Here is a 21,580-nt window from a genome sequence, read left to right on the forward strand (position 1 = left end):
TTAGAGAGACAAGGTGGGTGAGGTAAGATCTTCTGCTGGAACCAACTTCTGTTGGTGAGCGAGAGAAACTATTGAGCTCTTCTTCAGGACAGATGCAGGTCTGTTTAGCCACTGTGGCTGTGACTGATAGCTTGCAATTTTCTGACAAGATGTGTAACATTTGCAGTTTCATTAAATTTGCAAGGTTTGAATTTTAAAATTTCACTTAATCTGGAAGATGCACAGCTCTTTTTTGTCCACACTGGCTTACCCCTTATGGAAAAGTCCTGTTAATTTTTTTTTTAAATGGATGCTTCTATAATCCATGGATATCATTGATTTAACAAAGGAGATATTCTTGTTTTAAGCAATCTTACAGAATTTATTAGAGACTTCACAGGGGTTACTAATACAGTAAATATTTAAAATTAGGATAGTATTTACTAGCTACACACTGATGCTTTCCTGATTCTTTCAAGTGTGTTGTCTCAGTTGTATTACGTTTATTTACACAACCACTTAAGCAAACCATTATACAGTAGTTAACTTAAGCAGCACTGTAAACTGCCATGGTATTCACTGCACATGTAGGTCTTTATCTGCACAGAGGTAGGAAGGCAGCTGCACCCCTCCTTTCACCCGAAGGGCTTTAGGAGCAGAGTTGGGGGAAGGGCAGCCCAGCCATGCTCTTCATGCACTGCCCTTTGCTAAACTCCCAGATAATGCACTCCAAACTGCTTTTTAACTATCAGTGTGCCTGCTCCATGGCAGATACAGAGAAGTTGTAAAGGAGCCAGCCAATGGCAGGCAGCCTGGCTCCTACTGGAGCTGAATTAGCAGGTGCAGAGGGAATTCAGGGAAGCAAAAGAGAGGCAGCAGCCATTGATGCAGGACAGCTATTGCTTCCACAAGATTGGGGAACTGGGGGATGGACTCCTAACTTGTATTGATTTGCAGGATCCCTTGGGGTAAAAGACCATGCCCCATGCCAAATCAACAGTCCCACAGTCTTTTCCCCGTTGAAAATGCAAAGAAAGGAAACCTCCCTTTTCCTCTGGTGCCCTCCTGCAGTTTTCTCCATAAGGAAGGGGCACCATCTGGCATGGAAACATATTCCTTGCCCACAGCGATTGTAAAGCCTAAGGCTGGAATGTCAGATTTTAGTCTTGAGTTTTCTAGCTTTAACCAGTTTGCATCACGCACATTCTTAGTATTTCATTTTAAACAGTTTTGAAAGAGCTTTTAATGAAACAGTTACTTAGTATGTGTCATCACTGTATTTACTGGAGGACTAAAGAGGTTTTCTAGTTCAGTTTTGGTTGCTCAAGCAAAGAATATACTATAGAATTGCTTAGTGTAGTGTCCATGGCTGGCCACACAGTCACATTAAATTATTTCACCTCCATGGGCAACTGATGCCACTTACAAAAGTTTTTACTGGCAGCAATTTCAAATCAGCAAACACATCATAAAATTCATAATATATTAATAATATGGAGGCAATTTAGCAGCTCCATAGGTAGGGTGAATTTTGCACTTAAAACAGGTTTAAGTTCCCTTGTATAAAAATGAAACCTCACATTCCCACCACACATGCTTCAATCTACAGGGAAATTTTGACTGACGGAGGAGAGAAAAGTTCTTTAAGGCTGGGGTATTTTTGGCACAGGACTTTTAAATTCCATGTCTCCAGAGATCATGAGCCCATGTCACTCCTGATCCAAAGTCTACTGATGTCATTGGTAGTCTTTCTACTGGCTTCAGTGGGGTCTGGCTCAGTCTGTTGGAGTAAAATGCAAGACCTCTCTGCAAAGCATCGCCACCAATCCCTCAATAGAGAAGGCTATGAAAATGCCTATTTATCTCCCATTTCCCTAGTTATCTATCACCAGCACATCTCACAGAGATCTCTCCAGATGAAGGAAGAATTGAAATCATTGCTGCTTGAGAATCAGCAATTATTTAATTATTGCATTTGGTGTCTAAATATTTTGGAGTTGAGCACAACACAAATGCCTAAGACAGATATAAAAATAGTTGTGCAATACCCATTTTTTAACAAACCTCTCATTTTGAACTGATTGAAAAAATATCAAGGTTGGACCATAGAAGAATGTTTGGTTAATTTCAAGCATTAAATCAAAATCAATGTTAGTTAAGAAAATGCAAAAAAAAAAAAAAAAAAAAAAAAGAGAAATTATTAAAAAAAAACCCACACTGCTTAAAAATTGCTAGTTCTCCCATCTCTAAAATTTGATGATTAGTGGAAACCTTATCGTTCACATTTCTGCTCAAAGTAACTTTACCACCAAATTAAAACCCCCCTGCAGCTGTGAAATATTATTTCTCGTAGGCCACAATTCTCCAGTTCATTGCACGTGGACAGATTGCTGAGCCTCCACAGAGCCTCACTGACATCAAGCCCTTAACAAAACAGAGCTTCTATATATTATATGTATATTAGAGAATGGAGCAGAAGAGATTTAGTGCCATTTTTCCTGCTCAAGAAAATGCTACAGAATGTATTTAGTACTTTTAGACTAAAAATGTTTAAAGGTTAGGGATATGGGGACACGGTTACAATGTAAGTAATGACAAAAATTACAGCCCCACACACACGCACACACAAATACCACTAGGCTATTCATTTTATGTTGCAACATGAAAATTCTTTTTGTGAAATAAATTCAGATAAGTTTGGGAGTTTTTTGAGTGAAAAATATATTCAAGAAGGGACTTGTGAATGCTCTAAGGAAAACAAACAAACAAACAAACAGTATTTCAAAAATATTTTAAGAGTTTCCCAAGTAAAAATTACTGGTTTATTGTAAACTTGTCACTTAACTTTATAAACAGATGTGCTACTTCCACCCCAGTCATTGTTTTATTTATCTATCAGACTTAATGCAAGTTTGTCTTACACAAAGCAAAAAGGAACACAATTGAAACTCCTATCCCAGTTACAGGTTTCTTTGTTCTATCTTACTTGACTGCTCAGTACTACTGCCCAGAAGAACAATGCATATTTAAATCTCCAATTCCTGAAAAGGAAGAGTGTCCTTCCGGAACACCATAATAGCTACAACAAACTGACTTGAGGCAAGAACAAGAAAATTAAGATTAATAATCCAGAAGGCTCACCCATTCATTACTTTAATTTTAAATTTAACAGTCCAGGCCAGGACCCACTGAGTTCTATATTTCTCTAGGTAGCTGTAACTCTTGAGTGCAAGTATAACTTCCCAAATAGCCCAGATGCATAAGTTTTAAACCTTCAACAACAAAATAGGGGAGAGGGTAGAACTGAAGAACATCTCAGAACTCTGAATAGACAGTCAGAACTCCAAATGCTCAGTTACGAAATTGTTGGGCATAATGTAAGAACCTAGACTTCTGTCTTGACATTGAAAGCCCTCCATGGAATTGGCCCTTGCTACTGAGAAATTCCATAGGCATAGTTTTACTTCTTTATTTTGGGGGGGGCGGGAGGGAGGCTCCAGTCAGGCCAATGGGGCTGCATGTTGGCGGGGGGGAGGCAAAATCCATGCCTGCCTCAGGCTTGCAGTTCGGGGAGGGAGGGGCATGGCCCCATTAACCACCCCCAAAGTACACCCATGACCAATTTCCTGTTCATCCACAACCATGACCTCTCACAATAGCTGCATTTCACAGGAACAATAAGACTACAGAGGGAGGATTGTGAATGCTGGAGAAGCACTTTCATTGGAGCTAGATCTAGACTATACTATGGAACTCATTCTTCCAAGGCATAAGAATGACCAAGGACTTCACCACTTTCAAAACTAGAAGAAATACTCATTTTTTATTTAAACTTTTCACTCACAACACTCCTACCCACACCCATGAACTAATCAAGCTATTTATCCTACAGAATAGGAAGGAAGGAAGAAACTGATGCTATTCCTAAAAACTTGAGAGGCACCTGAATCCTGCAGTGAAAGAGTCATAAATATCTAGATAGAGTGGATTAAAAAAATACCTAATATCAAAAGAATATCTGCTAGATCATGGTAGTTTACAGTTATGGATTCAGTGATTCCTTTGTATAAATCATCATATTCTGCTTATTGACTTATATATACTTAGATAGTATATATCAATGTTCAGCAACACCATTCTGTTACTAAAGTACCTTTTGAATTGAATGGTTACATCATAGTATAATATTTAAATCTGCAAAATGATTCAACAAACTTTCTCAATCATGAACATGAAGTGTTAAATATTTTCCTGGCTTTTTTTTTTTTTTGATGCAAGAATCTTTCTGCTTCTTCATTGTTATATAGAATCTTTGTTCCATCAATATTGCACTTTCGCAGCTAAACATTAATAGGGTCATAAATATTCAGGTTATGTAATAAAGTAGTCAAAGCAGCTGATAAAATTCTCTTACTGTTCATTTACAGCAGCTGGGAAGGCCTTGCCAAATGTTGCTTTACATAATAGGTCATGATGTTTGACTGCATTAAGCTTTCCGATCACTTTTTTTTTTTTTTTTTTTAAATCTGCTACAATTTTTAACACTATATTTGAGACACTGAAAACACCATCCAGTGGATTTAGAAGCAAGCCTTCTGATGCCCACAAATATTTCAAAGATTTAAAAGATTAAAATGTCAAAGAAGTCAGCCTTTTGTTAGTATGTTTGTACTTTTTACATTTTGTGATACACAGATACAAGAGTGACTTTCAAATAATTTATCCTCCCAATTTTAGGTCCATAAAAATCTTTGTCTCTGATAAAGTCATTTTTACATTTTAAAGCTTGTTTTGTTTAGACTATTTTGTTTGAACTGCACACACACAGAGAAAAGTAAAATAGCATGTATCTGAAAGGACTTCACTGCAACAACGTTCAAGTATATCCATTACCACTAAATCATACCCGTTACCGTATCCAATTTTATCCTCCTAATTCTATCCAAGTCAAGTTGTAGTTCTTGACTAGTTTCAATAGATAATTATTTGTATTATTGTAGATTAGCAAGAAGCTTGGGGGGTCTTAAGTATAGGTCAGATCCTTACTCAAATGAGCAGCCACTTTGACATGGCACACTGACAGCGTCTAGGGACTAGGAATTGGTTATGAGCATCTATTCAAATGAGGAAAGACTTGCAGTGCTCTTCATTCATGTTGTATATTTTCATGATACAATAAAACCCCAATCCTACGGACATAAGTAATGCTTGGAAGGTCAGTAGCCCCAGTGAGGTCAACATACTTGTGTGTGTAAATTTAAGCATGGCCTTGTTTACAGGACTGAGGCCTATGGCTGTAACAAACACTTTATAAAAAAAGCAGATACCAAACCAGATAATTACCACCTTTCTCCACCCCAAGTCATACAGTGGGTACAGCTCAACAGCCAGTGACATCACAGTCTTGCATTAGTTAGCAATTGTTCATGGTAATGGGACACCTCATATAGCGACAGTCTACCTTGTGCACTAACAGATAAGAAAGCTAGAGCATGGGAGGCAGCTTGACTAGTAAAGATTTAGCAAGTTTCTAATCACTCAAAGTCTCACTGGAAAACAAATCTTACTGAGGAAACCACCAAATAATACACTAATTTGGCATTCTTAAGTCTACACTGAATTACATGGAAACCAGCACTTCCACTGTGCCACATTCCTTCTAATAGTTTCTTCCAAACCTTCAGCAGAGCTAGTGCCAATCAATGCTAATTTAGGCCTGCTGTAAGTCAACAGTAAACTGAAATCAACTGAATTACACCTGGCTCACATCAGGGCTCAGTTGGGTCCTGAACTTGGACCAGGAAGGGAGAGATTGAACATCTGTGACAGATTAGAAGTTTTGATTGCGTCAGAATGTAGTACAGCTGATCATCCAGGACCAGAGACTTTATGACCAAAGTCAGTCCTGGTGTTCGCCTCCTATAACATTGTTACCATTTATACTGCAGTAACTCCTGTGATTGCCAGTCAGACCAGAACCCTACTGTACTAGGCATTGTGCAAATACATAAAGATTTTCCTTGTTCCAAAGAACTTAAAATACACCTGCCAATAGGGCAAAACTTGCCATGCAGCCTCTCCTCCATACTACATGTTGCAGAATACATTAGGGGATAGTCTTCTTGATCACTTCTCCATGATCACACATACTACCAACCTCCCAATAATCAAATAACGCCCCTTTGGCAACTGCAGCAATTGCTGGAGTGGAAAATTCATATTTGGAAGTAATGTATTTTCAGCTCTCTTAATGCAAGTTAGCAGGTGGCAACAAGGAGGATAAGCCAACATCACGTGACTAGCAGATGTAGATCATGTACCACAGTTTAGAAACTAATGTGTTAATGCAAATACTTACAGTTTGAGTGCATTCATGTAAAGACAGTTTACAAGCTCGGAGTCGAGGTGCCCCAGACTCGTTGTTTTTGTGGATACAGACTAACATGGCTACCCCCTGATACTTTACAAGCTCGGAGATTTATCACATCCCTACAACAATATATCCCTTTAATTACTTGGATGAAGACGAGACTAAGAGGAATATTTAAAAATATTGTAAAATAAGAACTGCATCTGGTCCAGGACAAAAAAAGATGCCCCATCAATATTAATTAAAATATTAGAAATCGGCAATTAGATATGGGTGAGAGAGAGAAAAAACCCTTCTCTTGCTGAACACAAAATAAATCTAAAGCAGCCCTTCAGAAACATACCAGGAGTGTCTTCTCAAACCTCTGTTTACAAGCTCATCAGATTTTGACATTCAGTTTCATTCTTCTTGTTTACTGCTGATATTGAAGCACACACCTGAGCTATGGTACTTTGCATACAACTGTACAATCAAGCTTGCTTATGAAATGAGGTTCACTTCATCATAGGCAGATGAAACATGACAGATAGTTTGGTTAATTGTCATAAGTGAACTCAACTCACTTCTCCTCCTTCCCACTAAATGTATTATGATTGGAGCTGGACGAGTAATAAAAACATTTATTGTTATCTGATTGAGTAAAAGCTTCAGTTTTGCTTCAGATGCTATTTGTGAGCCCTTTCCCCTCTCTCCTCCTTACTTTCTACCAACATTCATTGGGATAAATTTTTGTGGCAAAATTTTTTAGATGGACATCGTGAAAGGTTTGAGATCCTGGGAGTCAGGCAATCAGGGAGCAGAAACATAATGCATCTTTAGATGTCTGGTTACACTGGATGAATAGCAAATTACAAATAGAATACTCAAAACAAAAGCTCATGACTGAAGTACGCTGCATAAACCTTTCAATTAATTTTGAATAAACTTCAGGTTTTTGTTTGTTGAAAATTCAAACAGAAAAAGGTACTAATAATTTGTTGAAAGAGTATAGCTTACATACCTCTAATTATGAGCCAGGATATTTCAACTCAGCAATTATTCTTTTTGTTAAAATTGGATGCAGTCTTTAAATATATGCATCCTCAGGCTATTTTAGTTCAGTACGACTGTTCCTCTCTAGAGATTTTATACCCATTGTTATTTATTCTTCAAGATATCTGCTACTTTAATGGATGTGCTGAATAAATTATCCTCTAGATTTTTTTCAAACTGATTTAGTAAAACAAATGATTACTTATAAAAGCAATTTTGTTTTTACTTTAAAAAGGAGTACAAGCATATGGAGGGTGGAGTTCCCTTATTTATCCAGCAAACAAGTAGACCAGCCAAACATACTTTCCAGTAATAGAATGCCAAATATGTGTCTATCACATTCTAGAGGAACTACTTCCAAGGGCAAATCAATCTCCAGGGCCCAGAACTTCAAAAGCCTTGATTTCAATGGAAGTGAGGTGCCTAATTACCTTTCTATATCTAGGCCCACAGGCCAAAGACTCAATAGGCATTTGAGTCTGTTTTCAGGCCTGTCAACCACAAGAATTTTTGTAAAGTGAAAGCCTACCTGTTCCGTTTAAACTGAAATAAGATCTCATACCATGTGGTCACCTGGCAGCTTTCAAGTGGCATCAATTTAGTCATTACTGACCTATGCTGGATTTCAGCTGGCAACCTGTAGGAAATATGCTCCTTATTCTATTACCAATCTCCTGAGCCATCCTGCCCTTATGTTGTTAGCATTCCGCTGAACTGACAGTAAGGGAGTTAGAGATTTAAAATAATTTTTGCCTCATGTTGCAGCTCTTTTGCCCTCTTGACCTGTTTAGAGAGGTTGCCTGAAGTGTATTATCAAATCAATTGCATAAGGACCTTTTGTTTAAGGCCTCACAGAGCAGGGCTCCTCTCTGCAAGATAGGCGAAATCTGCTCTCTCCCATTCTAAAACGTAAGTTTTCACATATTAGCTACTGTTATCTTCATTGGCACAATAAATGACTTGCTCTTTCCATTAGCTCTATAAGTTGTACTACATCTCTCATTATGGATGCGCTCCTGATCTCTGCAATATGAATGCTGTAGTTGTGACCAACTTGTCAGCATATGTAAACAGATTTCTTGATGACAGCATGTTTATTGTAAGAAAGAAATCATGTGTCTGATAATGGAAAGGAAGAACAAAGCTTGCCAACTTGTTGTATTTAAGATTGATTATACGTTACCAGACACCAAAACACACTGGCTCTAAGCTCCCTCTTAAATGACAGTATTTTAAAGGGCTGCTGATGCCACATAGAAAAAATGTTTTGAGAAATTGTATTTGAAAACACTTCTGCTCATGTTCATATTTCTCTTTAGTTGCATTACTATGCACATCAGCATGAAAATGGAAGTTTTATTTCTTAAGGCTTGTTGGTTTCTCTACTCAGAGCTCTTGACCTCCGAATGCCCAAACATCCAATAGTGTCACACTTTCAAATGACTAAAAACCTCAAATGAAGACTGTTACTAACCCCCCCTCTCCCGACAACCAAATCCAGATTCAGTATTTGGCAATACTTTGCAGTTACATACAGACAACAGCAGGTCAGTATGAATGGAAGTTTGTGACTCAAATGAATATGTAACTGGATTAAATGAGAGGAATGGCCAAGATGTTCCTACTGCTTAGTTTTTGCCTTAAGTCATAGGGCCAAATACTGTAAGTTTTACTCAACTTTTAGTCAGGCAAAACAGCCACTGATATTAATGATCATTCTCCCCAAGTAAGAACTTCAGGATTTGACCCATTGTGTCATTGTGACAGTACAAATGGTTGATGAGGAAGGGATTATAAAGTCAACTACAATGTCACGAGTTCAACTAAAAAGGTGCACATAAAAATCATCCTATCAGGAGCTGTTACAACAGAAATCATTTGGAAGAGTGGAGGAGGAGAAGGTAGCAATAGCTGTTGAGAAGCCTTCTCTTTTGGAGATAAGAGCATATGGGAGAAGAGACCACTGGTGGCCAGATATACAGCAGCAAGCCCCTATATTGGACTCCCTAGTTCTTTCTATTTTCTATGCAGCAGACCTTTTCCCACTCGGCGCTTCATTAAGATTTTAATTTAAGAGTATCTGTTGAGATTAATAACACTTTTGTTCCATTTTCTGTCTTGACACTCAGGGTCTGACTAATTGTATCAACTGTTAGTTGGAAATTAGACATCAATATACAAAACTATTCTGAATAAAGCCACATATTAAACAATCCTTTCACATTGGCATCTAAGACCCAGTCTCTACTCCATGGCAAAGCCAATAAGCATCAGAATATATAAGCTCTTAACACCTCATTGGAAATCCAGTTGTGGACTTACAAACAAAAAGAGAAAAGTAGATTAAAGCAGCAAGGCTTCTGAGCACATTACAGTAACAATATACTGTTAACAGAACACATGTTGAATATTTCAAATGAACAAAGTTTGTGTCAGCTGACCAGTCCGGACAAGTCTATTTACATGAAATTGCAATACTCATTTATTTTTCCATGGTGGCTAATAACATAAAGGGTTACAATTATTACTTCCTGGAAATTGTCATCCAGTAAGTCAGCTATGCTTGTTTTTATTCCAAATATGATTTACAAGAAATACTGTATCATAACTGCTCCAATTATTAATTCTTGTAAATATACCTATGTTTCCCATTAGGAAAAAAGTCATTTTACGTAAAGTACATTTTCAGGTGTTGTTTTGGTTTTTGTGTTTGTTTTTTTAAATATACTATATTCAACAGCAATACCTTTCCACAGTCTACCCACTCACTTCCACTTATGCATCTGTAGGAAAAAAATCTCAGGAAATTACAACTGAAACTCAAATAAGTTATATACAAGAAAAAAAGCTCATTGAAAATGTATGCATAAATACCCGTTTCTAGACAATCCTGGTAGAATTCTTATGACAGGGAAAGAAAATTTTTCTCCCACTATCAAGATTATAAAAAACCCCTCAACCTCCAGAAGTTCCACAATTTAAGATGTGCATGAGTACACATACATGCTTTTTCCAGAGGAAGTATAATCAAGGAACATTTACATATGTACCCATATATAGATAATGTAACGTAGCATAGAAATTTCCTCAGCATAATTTTGATATGCTCACCTGAGAGTAACAAAGCCATAAGCTAATTATACAGATCATCCCAGCTCATACTGTTGACACCTTTATATCACAGTACATCATAATGCACTCTGTACGTGCCACATTTTCTAAGAGAACTTTGAATGGAATCTCGCTGACATAGAGCAAGAGCACTGTAAATCAGGTTGCCTTCACACCATGAAGGTAGGCCTTGGAGGAGGAAGAACATTAATGTTTCAGAAATATCTACAAATGAATCTAATGTAATTTTTCCCTATACAAAGGTTATTTTGAGATCCAGTACCTCAGGATTTAGCAGGGCTAGACGCAAATACTTGGTATTTACCCTTTCCAATGGGGTATAAAGTTCCCATTTTTAGTTCCAGTGGGCTGCAAGGTATATGACAATTAAGCTTGTTACTACTCAAAGATAGATACCTTCCACATGAGTCTGGTATAATTTTGGGTGGAAATGCCACATTTCTGGGAGAAAAAAGTTGAAATATCCTTGTCAGACTGGGGGAAGAGGGCAGAGATTTGCTTTCCTTTTTAAAAAAATAGCAGCTACTTGAAACTGCTCAAGAGTATATTAGAAGCAGTCCTGAAGCACACTGATCAGTGGACAGATTAAAAAGCAAGATAGATAATAAAATGCTGAGTTATGCAACAAGCAACATGGATATTACCAACATGTATCTGGTAGGTGTCTTTATATTTAGATGTTTTCCAAGACTGATTGACCTGACCACATTCCAGTTAATTTTCACAAACTGAAGAATATATTAATTCATGGGGCATTGGGTGGCTCAGTAGATAGGTTACACGAAAAGGAAAGTTCTCTTTGGCTCAGTAATGATGGAAGAGGAAAGCTGAAATACAGTATAAAAAAAATCTTCCTGATAAGGATATCCCTCTCAGGCTGTAGCATCGTCTCTCAAGACAACTGATGGACGCCCAATCATTACAGTCATTTAAAATGGGACTGAAGATAGAACGAAAATGAACTATAAGGAATAATCCTGCATTGGCAGATGTATTATTTGTCAACAATCTAGTCACATTTACTACTATAGTGCTGAAGGGCCTACCAAGCATGGGGACGCGTTATGGTAGGCATTAAACAGAGCAGCAAATAGTCCCTGCCCTGAAGAGCTTACAATCTAAACAGAAAGACAGACAGGGTGGAGGAAGGGGTATAACACAGAGTCAACAATGTGCTGGGAGAGAACATCACGTTAGTGACACTTTTTAAGTTGGGTTTAGCTAAATGGAAAGAAAAAGGGAAGGGAAGCGGGGGATGGGGAGGAGGTAAAAGGGGCAGGTACAGAGTGAAATCGAGGGGGGAGGGTTTGAGCTAACAGCCAATCAGCATAAGACAGAGAAAGTCCAGTCAAAACTGTTGAAAGTTCTCTGAATGTCCAGAGGTTCTGGATTGGACTGCTTCTGCTCCTACCAGTTGTAGTCTCTAGCTGGCTCCTCTCTGCACTCTTCCTCTTCCTTCTCCCACATGGTGGTGGAGTTCCAGTGGAAGATGACACACCACCTGGGTCCTACTGCCGTGTGTGTGTGGGGGGGGGGGTGTGAGAGAGAGAGAGAGACTCCCCTGCAGTTCTATTATGTGCACGTGTGTGCACGCATACATTCAGGTCTTTTCCATCTCTAGTTTGCGATTTGATGAAAATTGCCATTATCATCTGAACCAGTTTAATGACCTATGCAAAGTGGTCACAGTCCACTTCCTTGTGACCCAGCTTTCACATAAGAACTGCCATCAGAGTTTGCATTCATTTTTGTCTAAGAGCTGAAAGGGTAAGGTGAGAAGGTGACTAAGCTAGCTTTCCTGCCCCAAGAATGATCTTTCCAGAACAGGGGTAAGACACACTGGAATAGATTGTTGCCTACAGTAAGCAGTAAAGAAAGGGCCTAACGTAAGTTATGACTAGTAACTGACAAAGTGAGAGAAGCTGGCTATGAGGCTTGTTTCCATCAGAACAAAAAGAATCCTAATACTTGAGTATGGTTATGCAAATGGGTGGAAGAGGTGCTAGACTGTTCCTTGAAACCTGAGCAGTAAGGGTACATTATTAGAAACTAATCTAGATTAAACAGAAACTGAGTTAGCATTAATTTCTACTCATAGGAGCACAGGGGTCAGAGGTGGGCCACTGACATTCTGTTAATACAGCAACATGCCATTGATCCACTTGCACATGGCTTGGTGTGGTTGTCCCCTATCACTGTGACCAGTCTTGTCCAACATGCAGATGCCACACTGCAAGCAGAGAGTCAATGCTAAGAGCGTGTATAAGCGTCAGCAGAGGATTTCTTACTGTAGAGTCTTATCACTGCTAGCCAACCTTTTCCAGTGCTGACATCCATTGCCATTGGAGCTGCACTGATTGGCAAGGGAACCAGTATTCATGGAAACTGAAATTAATTTAAGCAAAACGAAGCAGAAAGATGAACTGAGAAGCCATTCCATCTGACCACAGAACCATTTCCGAGCTATCAGTCTGATGTTATTAGCAACGGATACTTTACTTCATAAAAAGTGACCAATAAAAAGATAATGGTAGGAAATTAAATGAACCTTAACATGATTTAGAACTTTACTATGAAATGCTGAAATATTGTGGAGAAAACACTTGGAAAGAACACCAGAAGAAACCATTGTACAGGACCAAATTGCATTGGTTTCAATGAGGTATGTGAACACATTAAGAGGGAAGTTAGATCTTTCACTCTTAATCATTAAGATGACAAAAGCTAATAACCATATTTAAGATAATTAACTATGGTAATTTATTTTATATATTTTACACACACACACTTATCTATATATATCTATATATATATTTTACACACACACACTTATCTATATATATCTATATATATATTTTACACACACACACTTATTATATCTATATATATATCTATATATATATATATATATATACACATACATACACACACACACACACACAGTTAAGACCCACCACTTTCATGATTACTGGTTGTCTGTTCACATGTACTGAAGTGACCCAGATTCCATTCCCTCCAAATGTTCACTGAAACACAAGATATGAAATGGAAAAGGGATGGTCTCATGGTTAAGATGCAGGACAGGGAGTCACATGTCCTGAGCCTATTCCTGACTCTGCCAAAAGGATCTCCTTTGTGACTTTGGCCAACCCACTTATCTTCTTTGTACCAGAGTTTTCCTATCTGTAAGAAGGCAAAATTCATTACATGTTTTTAAAGCATCTTAAAACCCTCAAGATGGAAGACTTTCATTTGGTAATATTTAAATTTACATTCAAATGATATTCCGAGTCTCCTGAACAGCTGCTTTGAACAGAAATAAGGATTTATTTTTAAATGGAAGTCACAGAACAATAGTACACATAAATCACACAGTCTAAAAGGTGTAAGAAAGGGCAAAGTATAAAGCCTATCGAAGTGCCCAACTATCAAAATGATAGTTTCTACTCTTGCTAGTTTTTTGTTTTGTTTGGGTTTTTTTTTTTTTTTTTTTTTGCAGATACGAGAAGGTAAAAGAAGTGTCCTGGATTGTATTCTGAAAGCCATGACAAATTCTTCCTGATGCCTTCCAGTTGAGAGGGAATCAATTTTTCCATTCATGGGAAATCCACAATTTCAAAATGTTTCCATTCCAGAATGGAACAAAGCCCCACAGATTTCAAGTTTCCAGCAAAATGAGAGTCAGAATTTATGTTTTTTTAAGATCAATCAAAACATTGTTTTGATTTTTCCTTTCTATATTTTATATCTAGAGTTTGTCTGAGGAATTTCAAAGAAAACTGGAAAAGAGTTATAACAACATCATTATTTGGGGATTGGTCCTGCTTTGAGCAGGGGGCTGGACTAGATGACCTCCTAAGGTCCCTTCCAATCCTGATATTCTATGATTCTATGATTATATCCCATTTAAAATGTTTTCAAAACAAAAATTTGTTTTGAGTTTTGGTTTTGAAACTATTTTATATTATAAAATATATCGTAAAATACAATTTTAAAAAGTTGAAATAAAAAACAAACATACATTTCAAAAATTTTCTTTAGAGAATTTTGATGTTTGGTTATCATTCCAATTCAGAATAAAGCCAAATTTAAAATCCTTTGTGAAATGAAACCTCCTCCCACTGCATAGCTCTAATATAATACATAAATACAAAATTAAGTAGGAATGGAATGCTTTGATTTTCATTTCAAAACCAAATGTTTTGACCACACAACACTTTTTTCAATTTTTCTTTCAAAACGGAGTTTAATTCAAGCAGACATATTTCCACAAAATGTTTTGCTTTTGATGAATTGGCATTTTCCAACAGAGAAACGTTCTACTGGCAAGTTTCTAACCAGCTCCACTTCCAATCCTTAATTAACATTAGGCACACACCTTCAAACATTCACAATCTTACAACAGAAGTGCTTGGATCAGGTAGTTAGTAAGCATGTTTACTATCCACACCAAGTGAATTTTACTTTGTGGAGGGTCAGTAAGGATACGCCTATACTGCAATTAAACACTCACGGCTGGTCTCCGTCAACCCACTTGGGCCTGGGCTACAGGGCTGTTTAATTGCAATATAGATGTTCGGGCCCCGACTAGAGCCTGGGCTCCGGGACCCTCCCCGCTTGCTGGGTCCCAGGGCTTGGGATGGAGCCTGAGCCCGAACCTCTATACCACAATTAAACAGCTCCATAGCCCAAGCCCAGTGAGCCCAAGTCAGCTAATCCAGGCCAGCAACAGGTGTCTGTTTGTTGTTTAGACATACCCTAATAGGACTTAAGGGTGCCTAGGCCTATTTTAAAGGCTTATAGGGAATTTAAGTGCTGCACAGTTATTGCGTCAGTCCTCTGCACAGGGCTCAATTTTACATCCCTACTTGTAAAGGGAATTTTTTTTTTAAACCAGACAAAGTCAGATGTTCAAAATCTCAGTAACTGATCAGTCATCACACAAAAAATACCAATACAGACCCCAAGGGATGTGTCCTACTATTTGTCTAACTCTCTGGGTTCCTCAGTAAATCCATCAAATTGGTCTTACTTTAAATTAGTACATTAAGAACAGTGCCAGGAACCAGTTGGTCTCTGAATAAAAACAAGAGTCAGGCTGAAGTAGACAATCAAGTGAATGAGTACATTTGAGCTTGAGAGTGCTACACATAATTCTGAGATAGGCAGGTATATTCATTCTCAGATGCTCCAGAGGGATAATAATACAGTTGATACAGGCAGAGTACATGTCAGCTGCTGAGCTAAATAGAACTTTCTCCTATTTCCTTTTAAAACATGTAATATTGTGTTAAACTGAATATTTGAAGGTCAGTGTTATGCTGTACTTTATGTATTTTGCTCTAAGACTACACAGTTCTAGCTATCTCTGAGTGCATATCATTTTAGAAGGCCTTTTTGCTCCCCAAACACCCAAAAAGAGACAAGACTAGAGTTCTGAAATTTTACAACCAGATGACATCTCATAAGAGTATATATGAATTGTAGACTGAATGGTATATAAAGTAAGTATAAATGAACACAAGTGGCCCCCTCTAAGTCTCTTCCTCCATTTTGATTAAATTAATATAAGGAAGGTGCAAATCAGGTTGACAGACCATATTCAGAGTAGTTATTAATGATTTGAAGGACACAAGAATTAAAAATGACCTTGACAAACAGGAGAATTGGTCTGTAACCCACAAGATGAAATTCTATAAAGACAAGTATTATACTTAGAAAGAAAATAAATAAAACAAATCAAATCCACAACTACAAAAATGGGAAATAACTGGCTAGGTGGTAGGACTGGTAAAACAGATCTGAGGGTTACAGTGGATCACGAATTGAATGAGAGTCAGCAATATAATGTAGTTGCAAAAAAAGCCTAATATTCTGGGCTGTATCAACAGAAGTTTTGCATGTACGACATGCACGGCAATTTCCCCCTAAACTGAGCACTGGTGAGGCCTCAGCTAGAGAACTGTGTCTAATTGCGGAAGCCACACCTTAAGATAGATGTGGATACATAGGAGAGGGTCTGGAGGAAAGCAACAAAAAGGATAAAAAGTTTAGAAAACCTGACCTATGAGGAAAGCTTTAAAAAAACCTGGGGGTGTCAGTCTTGAAAAAAAGACAACTCAGCAGGGACCTGAGAGTCATCAAATATGTTAAGGGCTGTTATAAAGAGGATGGTAATCAACTGTTCTCCATATCCACTAAAGCTAGGACAAGAAGTAATCATCTTAATCCACAGCAAGGGAAATGTAGGTTTGATATTAGGAAAGACTTCTAACTATAAGACTAGTTAAGTACTGAAATAACTTACAAAGGGAGGTTGTAGAACTCTTATCATTGGAAGTTTTTAAGAGCAGGTTAGACAGACACCTGTCAGAGATGGTCTAGGTATACTTGGTCCTGCCTCAGTGCAGGGAACCGTACTAAATGAATTCTCAAGGTCCCTTCCATGATTCCAAGTCATTTCATTCAATTATCCAACAAGCAAGAGATCTGTAAGGCACATGCCCCAGACTACCTTACCAATTTTAAGCTTATCCTTAAGAGCAACTGTTAAAAATGGATTTGAAATAAACTAAATCCTGTTAGCCCTCATAAAGGCTTCTTAAATTAGAAAGTGACACAGCTAATCAGTTTAATAAAAGTATCTATTCTTAACAGCAAACTTTAAGTACACAGTACAACCAGCATTGCTCACTGTACTCAAAGGTCTCACACCTCCAATGAATCACTGAATTTTAGGTTTATATGCAAGTGGCCTTTCTCCAACTATTCCTTACAAATTAAGGCTCCAACCTTGCAATCAGATCCAGTCAAGCCAAGCCTTGCACCTAACATGGAACATCCCCAAAGTCAATGGGGCTGAGCATGGGTACAAGGGTCCACCCACATGGATCTAATTGTAAGATCAGGTCCAAAGACTCTGTAGCCTTTCACTTGTTGGAGTTTAAGATTCTTATTTTAAAATTATTTTCTTTTTTCCGCAGATTTGATAGTTTTATTCCTGGTGACAAAAGCAGTCTTTAAGAACAACACTAAAATCAGCAGCAGATCAAGTTTCTCATGGTTAGATGAGGGACCAGGTGAAACTGGAGTGGTATGTTCACATGCTCCACCCATGAATGAAATGTACCCTTTGTATTTCTGTTAGTTTGTAATTCTATCTACTCTGCCCTCTGCTTTCTTTGGTTCTTGTATTAACTGCCTATAAGTGAGTCTACTCATACAACTAGAAAGTATTGCAAGTAATAGTTTCTAGCTTATGTGAGCTGAAAGTTAATTGGCACAATATCTAATAGAACTGACTTAGTCAAGGAATTAACAGCACAGCAAGATATGTAAAGTAGGACACTGAAAATCCCCATTTCATATGTGGCACCACCACATACACAATCACACCTTACTAGCGATGTATAATAGAAGCCCATTTTCTCCAATAACATATTCAAATAAGTCTTGCAACTGGGCTTACTCAAATGCATATGTTTTGAGTTGTCAAATTCTGGAAGTTATGGCTTTTGGGACTGCAGCATTTAGGGACCAGAATGATCCCTGGGTCACACCAAATTGTACTCAGCATAGGACCTTGGTGGGAGGAAAGGACAAAAGATGCCAGCTTTGTGCATGCTATATTCTAGGGACTGCTCTAATCCCCAGATCTCTAGGGCAGCTTTAATTTATGTTGATAGTAACAGTTCCCTAGGGGACATTACGCTAACCAGATATCATTGGAGAAAGAGGTGCTTGGGTCATGGCCCTTTTTCCCAGCATGCCTTGACACGCCTATGCTGGACAAGTGGCGCAGAGCTGGCTTTGTTGATTTTGCACTACCTGAAGGTTACCTTGCTGTCTAACTAGGGTACCTTCATAGTCCCTTTGGGTTTCCCCAGTGAAAAGAGAGACCATATTGGGGGTCAGGATCTGACCCTAGTTTGTTTGTTTGTAATTTGTGTTTATATTTACTTATCTGGCCTTGGAGATCTGCTGTGGCATTACACAAATATTCAGTTAGCATGAAGAAAGTGATGCCAGAATGGGAAAAAAGACTTCCTGTAATCTGGAATTAAATTGTTATAAAGGTCTTTGAAAAAGAGGCTGTAATTACAACCACAGGTCCTAGTGGATCTTTCTAAACAGCTTTGCTAAGGGCGTCAACACTTCAATAGCGTCAAGACAACCATTGTACACATTCAGAGACACCACAAGGGAACAATGTGAACAAATCAAAATTCCTAATACATTAGGTTTATAAATGCATTGTGAAGTAGTGGCAATTATAAAGGGGGACTGTAACACCTGAAGAGACAGTTTATAACCAGATGCTTTCACTACCCAAGTCTTTGTTTTTAGTGAAATTAGCTAATAATGAGGGGGGAGGTGGGGAGAGCAGACAGAGGAGGATACAAGACGACTCCTCCCCTCAAAGCACAGTATCTTTTTAATTCTGTTTAACACAGTGACGGTTCTCTTGTTTCATCACAGTTGGTTGCCACGAAAATGCTGGATTTGTGATGATATAATCGTGATCTCATTGCAGGATCAAGTAAAAAGAGAAGATGGACTATGCAACTATTGATATTCTGTTGGATTTCATAAACAATTGTGGCGTGTTTGGTACTCTCTCTCCATTTTCCAAAGCCTTGTTTGGATCCACAGGCCCCAATCCTGAATATGTGGGGGGATCTCTGCACCCACATAGTGGGGTTCCACGTGAAGGCAGGCTCTGACCAGCATATCACATAGCAGGATCAGGGCCCTAGTTAGTATTTGCTTACATATTGTCTTTATAATACAGTCAGTGTTAAAGGCTTATGTAGCATTTTGAGCTAAGACAAGTCTGTAAAGCTATCCACTGGAATAGTGTAACCATTTCATTGAACAGCACAAGTTTTCACCCACTGGGTCAGTCTGGAAAGGAATTAACATGTACCAAGGAACATGCACAACCCCATGTCATTAAAACATCAGTTTCTTGTCCTCTGTTCCACAAAACATATTTTTACAAAAAGAGACTGGTTTCCTTTCTTTTTGAATATTGAAGGTCTAAGGAATATTAGCAGCGAAACCAAGACTCCAGTTGCACTGCTCTCAGCACAGTACTTGGATGTAAAAATGTAGCTAATGTTGAAGCTGAAACACTTTATAATATTGAAGAGATCAATTTATTAATCAAGCAGCTACAGCTCAACACACAAAGCAATCCTTGGGAAATACAGCCATGTGCATTATGAAGAGGGCAAGGCTTGCTATTGTCTTTCTTCAGTTTCACTGCCAAGCTTTTTAAAAGGTTACTAAACCCCGATTAATGAAAGGTGCATAATCTCAGACCGTTCATAACCACTCCAGCTGTAAATCAGTCCGTCCCCCCCTCGCCCTTCTCCAAACTGATTCCTGACAAATTGTAAAGGGCTGCATGAGCGGCGTCTGCCTTCCCCTATCTTAAATGACACTACTAAGGGAAATTGAGTTCAGCAATTACTCCGTTGTTTGAAGTGCAAATCCGGGCGTCTGAAAATCGGTCCTCACCCCCAGTGTAGTGTGGCTCCAGAATGACTCTGATCAGCATGTACAGTACAGCTCATTCAACCGAAACTCATCTCATTACCCTCCCCCTCCCAGCACTCGTTGTGATCGCTCTGGATTTTGTGATGAGCCTCAGAGGAAGCCCAAGTTAGGATCAGTGTCAGGCAGCAAAAAAGAGAGGGGGAATATTTCTCCCCCCACCCCCATTCCCACTGACATCCACTTACCTTTCACTTGACTTTCATACTCTGCTATAATCTCTTTGTCCTTTTTGAATCTGCTTGGTGTGGACATTATCCAGGCGGCGTTTCTCCTACGAGCTCTGAAGTTGGGTCAAACGGTCATAAAGCAGAGCCCCGCGGGCGGCGAGGGGAGCGGCGCCCACACGCGCTAGACCGGCAGCTGCAGGGGTGGGCGACTAGACTAACCCTGGCGCGGGCACCATCTCCTCCAGCCACGGCAGAGAGAGAGCCCAGCCCAGCCCCGGGGCCACGGCGGGTGTGGGAAGGACCCGCTCCCTCTGCACAGGGCTAGCGCCGAGTCCCGCTGCTGCCCCGCACCGCTGTCATGTCTCCGCGCGCCGGTGGGGTGGGGCGGGGCGGACAAAGGGTAGGGGCGGCCGGGTCAACGCCCCGCGCCGGGCTCCTCACCAGCCACGGGCTACTCCAGCTGCTGCCGCCGGCTGGGAGAGCAGCGAGCCCGAGGCGACAGCACCGAGCGCCTCAACTCCGGGCCCAACGCCGAGAGGGGTCCCTGGGGATAAAGTTCTCGCCTCCGCCGTGTCTCTGCCGCCCCGCCCGGCGGCGCCCGCTCCCCCCTGCTGCTGGCCTGGGGCACGAACCCGGACTGCGTCTCCGCCGCCAGCCCGCAGCCGCCGCTGCCAGCGACCCGCCCACCCCGCCGGCAATGGGCAGGGAGGGAAGCTCGCACGCTTCCCCCACCCCGGGCGAGCCAGCGCCGGCCTCTCGGCGCAGAGCGAAGCCTCTGGCGGCCAACCGCAGTCGCCACGCCTTCCCGGGCCCCCAATGGAGGGGAAGGGGGAGGCCCCAGCAAGCTAGGCTGCCCGGCTGCCTCCCGTGGAGCAGTCCAGCCCCGGAGGCTGCTGAGCCAGCCTCGGCTTTGGCAGGGTGGGACCAGCTGCTGCAGCCGGTGTCCTCTCCCGAGAGCATATGGTGAGCGGGTGTTAGCTGGGGAAAGGGGTGTGAGGCGGAGATAAGGTGATGGAAAGCCCTTGATCCTGGCGTGGAAAGTTAAATCCACACGCTGCAGCCGCCGCGACGGAGCCATAGGGAGAGGAGAGGGGAGGGGGGAAGGTGGGTAGGCTGGGAAGAGACCGTTTAGTTTGGGGATCACGTTTACAGTCAGAGCAAAGCATTGTTTCTTCTTGCTCGTTTTCAATAGAGGTCACGCCCTCTACCCCCCACTCCTAGCACCGCAGACGAGATGCTGGAGGACTAGGAGGGGCCCAAGAGCTGAATGAAAACGGTTTAATTTCCTTTATCATTAACAACATTTTCTATAGCCTCAGTCTCATGAGGCTGCTGACTT

At 40.0% G+C, this 21,580-nt stretch overlaps 1 protein-coding gene across 6 annotated transcripts in view; it reads right to left on the reverse strand.

Annotated features, from left to right (window-relative positions):
• Window positions 1-20,950, reverse strand: part of SRGAP1 (SLIT-ROBO Rho GTPase activating protein 1) — a 232,356-nt gene extending 211,406 nt beyond the window's left edge. For 3 of the 6 annotated variants that reach the window (XR_005223578.2, XM_043548512.1, XM_043548518.1), the window contains exon 1: window positions 20,260-20,948. Coding sequence is in view for 4 of the 6 variants with exons in the window: in XM_043548518.1 (XP_043404453.1) it covers window positions 20,260-20,326 (67 nt within the window). In the remaining 2 variants the exon portion in view is untranslated. Of the gene's footprint in view, window positions 1-20,259 lie in introns of all 6 variants that reach the window. The other 3 variants (XM_037887448.2, XM_007065704.4, XM_007065705.4) reach the window with 2 other exon arrangements.
• Between the last annotated feature and the right edge of the window lie 630 nt (window positions 20,951-21,580).

Source organism: Chelonia mydas, chromosome 1 (assembly GCF_015237465.2).
Source record: "Chelonia mydas isolate rCheMyd1 chromosome 1, rCheMyd1.pri.v2, whole genome shotgun sequence".
NCBI classification, from domain to species: domain Eukaryota; kingdom Metazoa; phylum Chordata; order Testudines; family Cheloniidae; genus Chelonia; species Chelonia mydas.